At 52.4% G+C, this 13,201-nt stretch overlaps 1 protein-coding gene across 1 annotated transcript in view; it reads right to left on the bottom strand.

The window, feature by feature from the left end:
• Positions 1-232: 232 nt before the first annotated feature.
• FSTL4 (follistatin like 4) overlaps positions 233-13,201 on the bottom strand; it is a 327,977-nt gene continuing 315,008 nt past the window's right edge. Inside the window, exons 15-16 of the mRNA XM_070415004.1 lie at positions 9,060-9,169; positions 233-6,658 (exon numbers count right to left, since the gene is read on the bottom strand). Coding sequence (XP_070271105.1) covers positions 5,959-6,658; positions 9,060-9,169 — 810 coding nt within the window. The 3' untranslated portion in view covers positions 233-5,958. The remainder of the gene's footprint in view (positions 6,659-9,059; positions 9,170-13,201) is intronic.

Genomic DNA, 13,201 nt, shown 5'->3' with positions numbered 1-13,201 from the left:
TGATGAGAAGTTTTGAACCAGATGTTGGTTGAAGCTAAAACTTCAACAGGGAGAAAAAAGACTTCTGGGTTCAGGTGCCTGCCTTTGTCCAGAAGCTCTTTGGACCAGGCCAGAGGAGGGGCCGTCTCACATTGACCATCATGCACCTGTAAAGGCGATGGAGAAGGACCCCAAGGTCCTTCCGAATCAGTTCTCATCTTAACAACCTCCAACAGACTGGTCCCAGAAAGAATTAACCTTTCTCAAGTTTTATTGTAAAATCCTCGAAAAAGAGCATTTACAATGACAATCCTTGATGATAATTTGTGAATCATCTTGATATCAAGTGGTACTGCAAATACACGGCGTGTTCAATACTGTGTAATACGTCAAAGTAAACGCAACTTATTTCAAATGCCACATACAGTTACAGTGTTGGTACAAATTTCTACTAAAGTTGATGTATTAAAAATAATTTATATATATTTTATAAATAAGGAAAAATTCACATGTATAGTAATTACAGGAGGCCTTTTGAGAAATACAGTGATTACAGAAAATATATTTTGGAGTCTACACAACAGCTCAAAATAATGCAATCTGCCTTGACATAAGAGATCGGAAAGTTTTCTGAGGCGGGGATGGATGAGACTCTCTACGGGACAAGTGGTGTGTGTGTGACTTCATATTTTGAGGGGCATTCAGCTACGCTACAGCAGGAAGCAGTGTGTGTGACCACTCCAGCAAAACTCCATGCCCAGTTCTGCTTCCGGGTCATCGCGCAGGTCTTCAGGAAGCATGGGCAGAGGGGGAAGACAGGGTACGAAGGGGCCAGGCCAGGAAGGGGCAGAGGCTGGGCAGTGGGGGGGTGGGCCGTGGGGGCTCCATGAAAGAGTGTGCTTGGCTCTGGCATGGTGCCTGGCAGACCTGTTGTTCCTCACCTCTCTGAAGCAGCTGTAGGAGCAGGGGACCAGCAACTCTTAGACCTAAGGCAGATGTCATACTGGGCAGTGGATGAAGGTTTAGATTTAGGGAACTTTCTCACGTGAGAGCTCTTGGGCCCTGTACCCAGCCAATCCTGGTGGCCCTTCCTTAGAAATGAAGCTCTGATCTTGAAGAGTCCCCCAAAAGGCAGCGTTCTCCGATCCTGCCATGATGACATGTGGACATGAGGACAGCACGTGTCACCTGGCGTGGGGTAGGGGCGAGTCAATGGTTATTGCTTTGTGGAGTGCAGGCTAAGCCCTCTAGAGCCTTCTAGACCGTGACCCACATTCTCTGGGGCCCCAGGGGGAAGGGATGGTTTTACATTAGTTAAGATGAGCTTGAAAAGAGGGGTGTGTGAATTGTGGCTTAGTCAAAACCCCCACAAAAACATGCTCAGTATCCTGGCGCTGGTTAAAGAAGCCTTGTTGTGAACTTTGGAGACCAATTCCCATTCTTCCTGTATTTTCCATAATTTCACACACCGTGTATAGTTACATTCCCATTCGCTGCTCACAGTGCCAAAGGATGTGTGAGACCACACTCGCTGGGCTCCTGCTGACTGCCAGATGCTGGTGCCGGAAGCCTGCAGGCCCAGGGAAGATGCTCAGGTCCTCCAGTGACTTGGCTGGTCAACTGCCGGTGACCACAGCAGGAAGTGGGCTGTATTCCGACAGGTATTTGGGGTCTTGCAGTCACACCTTGAGGAGGCATTTCCCCTTTAAAATGTTAAAGCATCTCTGTCCTGTGATCTCTGTGATTCTGCAGAGAAACCAAGGCAGCTCATGACTTTCTAGAAAAACTGCTTTGCCTCCATGCCAGCCTGGGAGGAGAGAGACAATAGCATCTGGCCCTGTGAGTGACGGCTTGCTTCTACCCCAAAGCAAGGGGCTGGTGTGGCGGTGAGGTCAGTGGCCTTTTGAATGGAAGGAGCAGGAGGCCCGAGGCGTAGGGAGGAAGCAGGAAAAGCAGAGAATGAAGTTGGGATGGAGGCAGGTGTCGCGTAGGCCCTCTCGGGTATGAGGCTGGCGCAGATGTCACGGTCTCTATTCCCGTGGACAGTTTCTGTCTGATAGTAGCTGACTTTCCTGACGTTCTGAGTTCTCTCTAGTCTTGCTCACCTGACTCCAAAGGGCTGTAAGCAAGTGTTTGGGGGGGGGGGGTGATTCTGGGCAGCAAGGGGCTCTGTGCCATGGGTTCTGACTGCGCTTGGAGTGGGATCTGCGTCCTGGGTTGGGGAGGAAGGCAAAGGACTTCATGTCAGCACTGTTGTCATCCACGTCACCTGTCTGGCCTCCTGGCATGGGGGCAGCACCTGGCGGTGCTGGGTGCAGGGAGGAAAGTGTGAGGTAGATTGGCGGATGTGTAGGAGGGAGGTGGCGTGATCAGCTCTCCTGCAGGCCTGCTTCTGAAGAGGAGGATCAGAGAGAGTGAGCTATGGGTTTTGGTGAGGAGGATGGTTCAGCGTCCATGGTATCTGAATAAAACACATTCTGAGAAATCAATCGATTACTTTTTAAGCCCCTTGTAGAAAAATATATCCAGAACGAATCTGTTTCACATCTCAGTTCTGAAATTGCCTTTAGTTCACAGGTTATTGGTCAACAGAAAACAAGAAGTCGTGGCTGCACAAAGCTGACCCCAGGCTGCTTTCCTACACGAAGTCCCCATCGTTACCATTCTCTAGCGCAGCAGGTGGGTCTCTGCTTTATTTGGGGTGAAAGCTGTCCTCCAGGGCACCTACCTGGAGCCGGGAGGTGGGAATGGCAGGGACTGAGCTTCTGTGTCTGGCGATGCTTATCTTTCGGTCCAAGTGCTTGGAGCTTGCTAGTGGTGGTTGGCCCCAGCCAAGTGTTTACAGGGCTCTTCTGGCTACTTCCGGGCATTTGGCCTAAGAGAGGACCTGTGAACGACGTGGAGACTTAAGATACAAGCCTGGGCCGGCCCCAGGCCGGACTGGCTGGGTCGGGGTTGCTGGGCCGGCATTTGCAGTCAGGCGTGGTCCACGCCCAGGCCTCCTTGTGCAGAAAGTGCCCACAATCGTCTAGAAACAGACCCCCGCTTCCTACCACCAGTTTGCGGATAGCTGGGTGGGCTTTGGGACCTGGGGCCTCCACATGGGCTCACTAGGGCAGGAGAGCGAGAGCCTCCAATTCAAAGCCTTCACGTCACCACAGGTGTTCGCTATTTGTGTTTGTTGTTCTGAAAAAAACACTCTATGTTGAATTTTGGTGAAATTTTATTTCAAAATCCAGGAATGTTGGGATAGTGAGTTCACTATATAAGTGGCCTTTCTGGTGATTCTTTTGGTAAAATGAATACTCCTTGAATGTGAACAGTTAGTAGTTAGTCGATCTTTTGTGTTCATCGGAAGGAGTGCTGGCTGGGTTTGCCTCAAGGCCCGCCTGTTGTGATGACTTCTGACCCCAGCTGGTTTCAAACTGTGTTCCAGGAGCCAGCCTTTTCCCTGCCTCCCACCCACGCAGCTCTGCTGGAAAACATCTACCTGCGAGCCTTGGTGAATTTGCAGATTTCACAGTTTTCATGCCCGTGATTCCTTTCTCCAGTTCAGCTGTGTCCGGCACGTGGGCAGCGAGACGGGAGCTGCACAGTGAGGACCTCGAGAGGCAGGTGTGCCTCTCAGGTACAGTCGGAAACGGGAAGGACCGCGGGAAAGGAGCAGATGCTGCGGGTCACTCCCAGTTTAAAAGGCCAGTCGGGATCAGTTTAGTCTTCTTCTTAGAAATCCTGCAACCCAGAGGGGCCGGCGCTTGAGCACGGCTGTCGGTGGGCTCCCCTCAGGTGGGCTCGGGGGCTTTTTGCTGCCAGGCGGCTGCCACAATTTAGATTTTTCCGAAGGGTGAAGTTCATGAAAGCTGGAGAATTTCCGGGATTAGAGTGGGAGTTTGGAAGTAAACGTGTCAAGAGATTGAGGCAAGAATAAAAGGAAAGAGTGAGATCCATCCATCCCAGTTATTGTGAAACTGAATATGACGCTTTCCCTCAACCTATAGCTACATGTTGTACCTTTTAAAAAAAATCTAAAATGTGATGTACATGTCTAGACACACTCCTGAGAACTGTAGGAAACAGGTGTTTGGTGGACCAAGATACAAGAGACGCACAAGACGACGGCTGATCTCAGGAAACGGGGGAGGGCGGGACACAGGTGGGCTAGGCAGTCGGTGGGAGCGGAAGGGGGCTGTGTATTGAGTGAGGCAGGGTCTTGCCTTCCTTTCCCGAAAAGGGCCGTTCCTCAGCAGCACAGGGAAGCCTTGGCCATGTTGGCAGGTGAAGGGGCTACGCTAGCTAAGGTGTCTGCGATGGGACCACCTCTCCCAACCCAGGTGGTTAGAAAGGCGACCCTTCAAGCCAGCGAGCGTGCCAGCATGTTTTGGCCGCTGGTGTGGGAAGGAAAGCAGTGTCCTGATACCCAGGGGAGCCTCTTTCTTGCTGAGATTCTTCAGCACAGGCTGTCTTCCCACAGCTGTTGGGTTGCACTTCTGAGAGCCCACCATCACCCGGGACACGGGGGAATAGGTCAGTGGAATAATAACCAGCCTGCATCCTTCCGATTTTGAGATTCGGAGTGTGTGCTACTGGGGAGACGGGGCCGTGTGTAAGAAATACCGGGGCCCTCCCTGTACTGACTGCGCTGCGATGATGCAGGGACGAGGGGCCCCAGAGCTGAGCGCAAGGGCCACAGGCAGAGAGGAAATTGGTTGTTAAAAGGGAACCTGCCTGGACACCACTGTGTCCTCGGGGTTTCAGCAGTGAGTCCAGAGGCTGCTATCCTGCCGGCTGCCCACACCTTGCCAGGCAAGCCCAGTCTGCCTTGAATCCGGGCCTGGCTAATAAAATGTCCTCCTTCCAGCCCTAGCCGATTTGGCTCAGTGGATAGAGTGTCGGCCCACAGACTGAAGGGTCCCAGGTTCGATTCCGGTCAAGGGCATGTACCTCGGTGGCAGGCTTGATCCTTGGCCCTGGTTGGGGAGCGTGCAGGAGGTAACCAATCGATGTTTCTCTCTCTCTTTCTCTCCCTTTCCCTTCCACTCTCTCTAAAAATCAATAGGAAAATATCCTCGAGTGAGGAATAACTAACTAAACAATGACCCCCCCTTCCGTGGTGAAAAGCAGGCACACAGGGTTTGTCCTAGTGTCGTGGGGTCCCAGCCCAGAACGCAGCCTTTGCCAGTGTGGTGGCCGATCTGCACTTGGGGGGTGTCAGTGCTGTAGAGACCATCACTCCTTGATGACCACTGTTCTTTCCGGCTGGGGGATGTGGGGTGGTGACTCTCAGAGACTCGGCCCAAGGCAGGGACGAACAGAGCTGGACCTCGGAGAGCGCCTTTCTGCTCACTAGCATCTGAGATTATAAAAAATTATTTTTTAATCAAAATTTCCAAAATAAAGTGAGTGATTTCCCCACCTCCCCAAGCTGCAGTAAGTCTTACTGGCTCTCTCTCAGGCGTACAAGTCAAATGGAAAGAAAAGCAGGAAGCAGCTGCGAAGGAGGAAAAGGAGCAGAGCGAGGGCAGGTGTGGCTCTCCGGCCGGAGGGAGGCCCCTGCTCCTGGCGGCCGTGCCCAGGCCCGGTCTCGGGCCACTGCGAGGGGTGCAGTCTGGCTGGGTCTGACGGTGAAGGAGAATGACTATGTGAAGGCAACCGACGGAGATGCTGCCTGGAAAGCAGGAGCGCTGGGTTCCACGGCGTCCCCGGTCACATGGCGTGGAGCCGGGCACGGAAATGCCTCCTTTACACGGCAGCGTGGGTTCTCGCCGTAGCCCAAGGCGCACTCACACTTCCCGACGAGAACACCCCGCCTGGTGAGCAGCGCATACCTTAGACGAGGAAACTTGCAAGGAGACCAGTGTCGAACCACGAAGCGAATACAGGTTTTTGCTTTTGTCTGTAAAAATGTACAGGGCGCCAGCTCGGGGCTGAGGTGTCAGGACGAGGTGGGGCCCGGGGGCCCGGGCTCTGCGCTGGCCGCCTTCATACCTCGCCCACCCACACCACCGTGGTCCCCCGCTTTACGCCCGACACCTCGCACCGCAGCGTGTTTCGTCGCCCGTTGATGAGAAACAGTGACTCCCGGGCTGGCGTGAGGAGGTACTGTCCGAACAGCCCGCTGTCCCTGACGATCCTGCGGGGGCCTGCCCAGGGCCCGGCTGGCCCCGAGGGCGGCTCCTTGAAGTTCTTCAGCACGCCCGCCCGCCCCGTGGCCAGCTCCAGGAACAGCAGGTCCGGCTCTGCCTCCAGCGTGGCGTAGACGCAGTACTGGTTGCTGTGGGCGAAGGAGCGCTGGAACGCCACGTCGGAGATGCCCTGGCCGATCTTCAGGTCGTAGAGGGTCCGGATCTCCCCCCGCAGCGTGACCTCCTGCACGTGCAGCTGGGGGCCGGCGGCGGCAGCGCTGACCACGAAGCGGCCGTCGGGGGACGTGTGTGGGGTGCCGGTCACCTCACCGTTGGGGCCGACCACGGCGTCGGTGACACTGTCGATGAGCAGCTGTGGAGCGGCCGTGGCGCCGTCCCGCCGGCACTGCACGAAGAAGTAGCCGCCCAGGTGGGTGTGGGCCATGGCCTGCGGCAGGCAGCCGTGCCGCTGCAGCCCGATGGTCTTGAGGAGCATCAGCGTCTCCAGGTCCACCTTGTGAACCGCAGGGTCAGACTTGTTGAAGATGAAGCCGAACCTGGGAGGGGAGAACTGAGGTCAGAGGTCAGAGGCCTTTCGGGGTCGGGGATCTGTCATTCCTCTCTCAGGATTGCAGCCTTTCTCTGTCCCCCTATCACAAGCCTTCAGGGACCTGACAGCCCCTGGGGAAGGTCTGCCATTCTGCAGGGGACGGCTTCCTAAGTGACTCCTCTGCGATCTCCAGCAGGAAGAGGGTTACCAAGGTTCCGGGTCGGAGGCTGTCGTGCATGCACTCAGGGTTAGAAATGGCACGGGAGGGTAAAGGTGCCTGCCACCGCGTCTCCCTGAGGCCTCGTGCCAGCTGGGAAGGGGTGGCCTGTGCCTGCAGGGAAAGGACAGCATGCGTCCCCGCTGGGTTCTGGACTAACTGGTGAGTCGGGATTGGAGGACGCAGATTCAGTGAAGCCCAGGTTTCCTAAGAGTGTCCCCTCTCCCGGGAGCAGGAAGGGCAGCCCCTCTCCGGCCACGTACATGATGCTGGTGGGCAGGGGGCCGAGAGGCATTTTTCACCTTTGGAGCCAGAAGGCCTGATGCTGCTGAGGGCCCGCCAGCCGCAGGGCCCGGGGCCCTCGCTTGCCCCTCTGAGCCTCCGGGAATCTAAAGAGGTTCCTTGGAGGGCATTGGGGAGGATCAAATCTAAGAGGAAGCTTTGGTGGAAGAGCTCAGTGGGTGGTAGCAGCTCACATTTGGACCCCCCGAAATGCCTCGATAGTAAAAGGCGTGGCTCCAGGCAGGCCTCCCCTTTGCTCTGGAGGCGTTCTGACCCTCATCACCCCGCAGGAAGAGGAAAATCGCTTCACGACTTCCCCTCGAATAGCGGTGCCTCAGAGTGGGGACAAGGCTCACTTTAGAGCAGAGGTCCTCAAACTTTTTAAACAGGGGGCCAGTTCACTGTCCCTCAGACATTCCACACATGCGCACTGTGGGCCCGGGACGAGTCGGCTGCTAAGCAGGACAGGCAGCGGCGGCAAAAACACCTGGCGGGCCGGATAAATGTTTTCGGCCGGCCGCATGTGGCCCGTGGGCCGTAGTTTGAGGACGCCTGCTTTAGAGCATCTATGAAGCATCCTTAAAGAGCCAGAGCGTGGACAGAGCAGGAAGAAAACCCACTCTTCTAAGGAACTTTAATGTGAAAGCCACACACAGGGGCTGCTGAGTCCTTGCATTTGCACGACTCCCAGCTGAATTCAGCTGCTCTGAGGGGGCGCCCCCATTTAGAACCACATCAGAGGCTCTTCCCCAGGCACTCTCTGCAGTGCGGGGGTGGGGGGGGGGGTAGGGGGGGTGGTGGGGTGGAGAGCGGGGGCGGTTGTGAGGAGGAGGAGTCAGAAAGTGGTGATTTTCCTCCTTGGGCCAGCATACATGGGTGAGTCGTATTTTTGCACGTCCAGCATCAGCTTGCAACAATGAGTCATTCCTTCCTGGAGAGAGGTGGTGTCAGGTCTAAGGAAGGCATAAACAGTGCCACATGACAACTGGGTCTCGATGACTTTATCAAGGGCAGCCTTAGTCCTGGCAGTGGTGACTTCACAGCAAGTGTCAGGGGCGCTCTGAAATGAGTAGGGGGAGTGGCCAGGCGGGGAGGAGGTTTGCCTCGGAGGTCAGGGCTGTTATGATAAGGCTCTTCTTTAGGATGGTGGCAACCAGGCACCTAGGGGGCCTTGTTTCCTGGTAGGCCCCCCTGCACGGCTGCTCTGGGGGCTCTGAGAGGAACCATGGGCTGTGGTTAGCAGAGAATGAGGCGGGATGGGGCACTCAAAGGAGACCTGGCTTTGCATTTAGTCTGACTGCCAATTGCTGGCTGTGTGACCTTGGCCAGTGCCCTAACCTCTCTGAACCTCAGTTTTCTCATCTGTAAAATAGGTTTGAGACCACTTCTACTAGCTTTGTGTGCCTAGCAAGGAGAGGTGCTACATTAACCACTGCTGTTTCTCCTTTCCCCTGTTGTCCTCACCTTGAGGATGCGACTCCTTGACCTCACTGGGCCCCCCAGGACATTAGGAGCTGGGTACCTTCCTGAACTTTAACAATTAGGGACTAGGGATGGGTCCATTTCTCTGTTCCTTCTTTTTTTAAAAAAATATATTTTATTGATTTTTTACAGAGAGGAGGGGAGAGGGATAGAGAGTTAGAAACATCAATGAGACAGAAACATCGATCAGCTGCCTCCTGCACACTCTGTGCCCGCAACCACGGTACATGCCCTTGACCGAAATTAAACCTGGGACCCCTCAGTCCGCAGGCCCACGCTCTATCCACTGAGCCAAACCAGTTAGGGCTCTCTGTTCCTTTTTGATGCGGTTCGAAGCCAGCCCAAGGGGAATGGGGGAGACAGAGACAGGAGCAGGCCCCACCCTGGGCGAAGGTGTCCCCCTCGGGGCCTCGCCGGCGGGTCTCACCTGATGTGGTTGATGATGAGGTTTGTTGGGGGAATGAAGAAGTCGTCCACTCCTGCAAAGGGTGTGCGGATGAGGTGCTGGCCCTGGCCGGTGCTGGCTTCCGTGATCACCTATGACAGAGAGCAGGAGTCCTTGTGAGGGCCCGGCCTGGTGGGGGGCTGGAAACCTGGGGACCTCTGCGTGCTCCCCAGCAGACAGGCTGCTAGAGAGAGATGATGGACAAGCCACAGTCTTGGGAAGGGGCGGGAGCAGAGTGGAATGGCACAGGCAGGACAGGAAGTGGTGGGACAGGAGTGAGTTGTTCCCTCCCACTCTGCCTGGCGTGACCTGCTGCACGCTGTCGGCTGTGGTGACTGCAGCGCGGGGACTGAGCTGGACTTGTGTTGGGGCTTTGGAGGGAGGTCCCAGAACCGAAACATCACTCTACTCAGATACAACTTCCCCACCAGCAGGGAAGCCCACCTTCTCAACACCTAGGCCGCCCTGGGAAAAAGGAGAGAGCCTTAAGTGATGAGAATGTGAAACTGTGGAACTGATGACTGGTTATTTATTTTCCGTTGATGCCAGGTGTCTGGGCTGGTTTGCTGGGAATCTGTCGCACACTGCTCACCGAGGCGTGCTCCGAGGGCTGTGACTCCGTGGCGTATTACAGAAAGCGGGGATCTGGCAGAGGTGCCCTTCAGGGGTGCTGGTCGTGCCACCAGAGGCCTTGTGATCGAAACGACGGGGAGAGGTTCAGGTTCACAAAGGGACTTGCTGTGAGAAGTAAGGAGTCAGGCCTTGTGTTTGGTACAAATTGGTGAAGACTGAGCAGGGCTGCCTCTGTTTCCCTGGAGGTTACACTTCTCCCCATGGGGGTGACCCGAGCCACTCCCCGGCGTGCGTCCCTGCTGTCTGCACAGGGACGGGCATGTTGGCAGTGCGGACAGTCAAGTGATGTCCGAGGCTAGAGAGGAGGAGAGTGGTCTGCAGGTCCTGCCAGAGCGCTCCCTGCGGGCAGGCCGGGCATCGACCTGCCATTAGCCACTGAGGCCTCGGGGCTGGCAGGCCAGAGACACCGAGCCAGGCAGCCTGTGTCCTCTGCCTTTTCACGTGCTCATCAGCCTCCAAGTCCAGGGCCATTGCCCTGAAAGGCGGCTGACCTGCCGCCAGGCGAGGAGCTTGGCCAGCTTGGGGGCAATGTTGGCTTGAGGGCCCCACAAGAACAAGCCCAGAGATTGTGAGCGGCACAGGAGGCAGAGGCCAGACCCGGAACAGGGAGGTGAGGTACTCCCGACCTGCACCTGGTGGCCGCGTGCGCGGAAGGAAGGACCAGATCTCGGCAGCCCCAGGCCGACGAGCCGGGCGGGGCTTGGTGACTCCCATGGCTTTCAACCCTGGATGCTGTTTGCTTTTTCGAATGAAATTGTCTTCTAGATCTTACTCTTATGGTGAAACCAACAGCACCTGGTGTCTCCTCAGGCAGGTTTGAGGGTTGACTCTTTTCTGAACCATGTTTCCCAGGGGTTGGCAGGCAGAATGCCGGATTAGAACGACGAGAGCCGTCACTTTCAACCTTGGGGCAGCTCTAAAGCTCTACGGTTGCATTAGGTCATTTTCCTGTGATTAAAAAAAGGCCAAACGACACTTCATGGCAAGTCTGTGAGGAAAAGCTCTGGGCATGAAGGAAAGTCTCAGCATTAGGAAAAGGGATCTTGGAGAGTTGAGGGGAAAATGCCAGAAAAATCCACGAAGCTATGCAATCCTTGCTTGATAGCAGGCCTGTCGTTTTAGCTTATAATAGAGATGGAAGATTACAGGCTGTCAGCGGCTCGTGTCATTCACGCTGCACCACTCTGACACCCTATGTTCAGAGGTTACTTCATCAAAACACAGTGCAGCGGGCCATTGAACTGCTGTGGGCATGCCCGCTCCATTGCTCCAACCAGCCTTGAGTTCCTTGGCTTGTGTACCAGCACGTGGCTGGGTGCATCAGGGACTCCAGCATAATTGTTGAACCCCTCAAATCTGCTGGCTCTGAGAGCTTGGGACAGGAGGTGTGTGTATGTAGCTGGATAGCAGAGGTCATTTGCTGGCCAGCGTGGGGTAAGGAAGACTGAGCATCTCCCTCAGAGGGTGGACAAGCCAGCTGAAAAGTGACATTTGGGGAAGGGGAGGGGACAAGGTGTCCTGTGGAACAGGCTGAGAGGCAGCTAAAAGCTGGGCCTGGGAGTGAGTGGGTAAGTGAGTGCGGGGCAGGAGTCAGGAAGATGCCAAAGGTTCCAGCACTGGCTGCTGGGGGGGGGCCTCCTTTAGAGAAGCATCTTCCTGTAGTCACAGCGAAGTTTGTGTAGCCAATTCCTTAGTGTTGGATATTTAGAAACATTGGGATATTTTTAAATTTATCTTTATTGGTGAAAGCATTACAGATGTCTTTGTTGTCCCCCCCCCTCTGCCCCCATAATCCCCTCCTCCTCGAACCCACCCCTCCTAAGTCTTTGCCACACTATTGGCTGTGTCCGTGGGCTATGCATCTATGCATATAAGTTCCCCCGTTAATTGCTCCCCCTCACCTTCCCCCCACCCCAGCCTTTGAAATTCATCAGTCTATAATATAATGTAGTAACACATAGCTGAATCTTTGTCCATATCCATGATCACGGCCTTCCAGAAGTTCTGAGAAGTCAAGTTGCTGGATCAAAAGCACTGTTTTGAAGCTTTTGGTTCACATTTCCAAATTGCTCATCACAAAGGCTGTGTCGTTGATCTTTCTGGAAGTGCTCATTTCCCTAACCCCGGCCGACAGCAATAAAGGTAGGCTTATTCAATCTATTTCATTTTCTTGTCATAGTGCACATTTCCTAGACTTGCCAATTACAGTGATGGAGGACATCATGGTTTAATTATTGAAATTAATTAAAATGCTTTTAGTGCTTTGTCATTTAGGCAAAAGTTGCTCTTGGTTTCTGGGAAATAGTCTTCATTATATTTAAGGAGTTTCCTTCTAGTCTTATTTTTAGGTATTTTATTAAGACTGCTGCATTTAATTAAATGCCTTTCAGCATTTATTGGAAATATCATAGTTTTTTTTTTCTGTTTTAATTTGTGTTATATAAAATGTTGACTGATTTCCTGGGAGCGAACCATCATTGCATCTGGGAACTTAATTTGTTCCCTGCTTCAGCAATTACATGCATTGCTGGACTATACATCTAATACCATGATTAGAATTTTGCTTTTGTATTTGTGAGATTAAAAATAGAATAAAAATATAAACTAATCAGTTTTTATAATTATACTGGTTATTTAACACAAATAAAGGAGCTGTACATTTTGCCCCATGATCTGAGAAGTTAAAATAATACTAAAATTGTATTTTGAAGATTTGAGAAAACTCAGATATACATTTTTCTATGATAGACCCTTAATCTTTTAGAAACCTCTCCGGCAGATAATTGTTCTAGTTTAAGTTTTCCTTTTCTTAGGTCAGTTTGTTTTCCCCCCTACATTTTGTAAATGAATAATCATTTCTTCTAGGTGTTAAAATTTGCTGCCCCAGAATTGCAATGTAGTATTATTTTACAATTATTTTCATTCTCCTGTATCTATAATCATAGCCCTCTTTCATTCTTCATTTTGCCTTTTTCCTTTATCAGATGTGAGAATTTTTTTCCTGTTTTTATTTGTGTTGTATGTCTGTTTCTCTATTTGTTCTTTAATTATTTTTTTTCTATTAATTTCTATTTTACCAGTTATTTTGTTCTTTTCCTAATATCGTAACACAAATACTTGCTTTGCAGGCTTTTAAGACACACATATTCTTTGTGGACACTTTCTCTGCCTCCCATAGGTTTTGCTGTGAAACGGGCTCATTTTCAGACAGTTTGTAACTTCCCTTTTAATTTCCTCTTTGATCCCATAATGATCTAGGAGTGTTTCCTTATTAGGTCACATTTTATTTAGGTCACATATTAATTCTAATTATCAGACAATGTAGTCTATAACATCTATAAAATTTGTAAATGTTTTCTTCATGATTACTGATACTTATTTATATGTGAACATGTGAAAAAACTATTTGCCAGATGAAAGGTTTCCTATATATTAATTAAACCAAGTTCCTTATTCATATTATTCAATTTTCCCATGTCATCTATTTGTCT

Source organism: Myotis yumanensis, unplaced genomic scaffold, assembly GCF_028538775.1.
Source record: "Myotis yumanensis isolate MYYU_CA2020_CCGP unplaced genomic scaffold, mMyoYum1.0.hap1 SCAF_5, whole genome shotgun sequence".
In the NCBI taxonomy this organism is placed as follows: Eukaryota; Metazoa; Chordata; class Mammalia; order Chiroptera; family Vespertilionidae; genus Myotis; species Myotis yumanensis.
The sequence above is the reverse complement of the archived record's forward strand: the minus strand, read 5'-3'. Positions and strand labels throughout refer to the sequence as shown.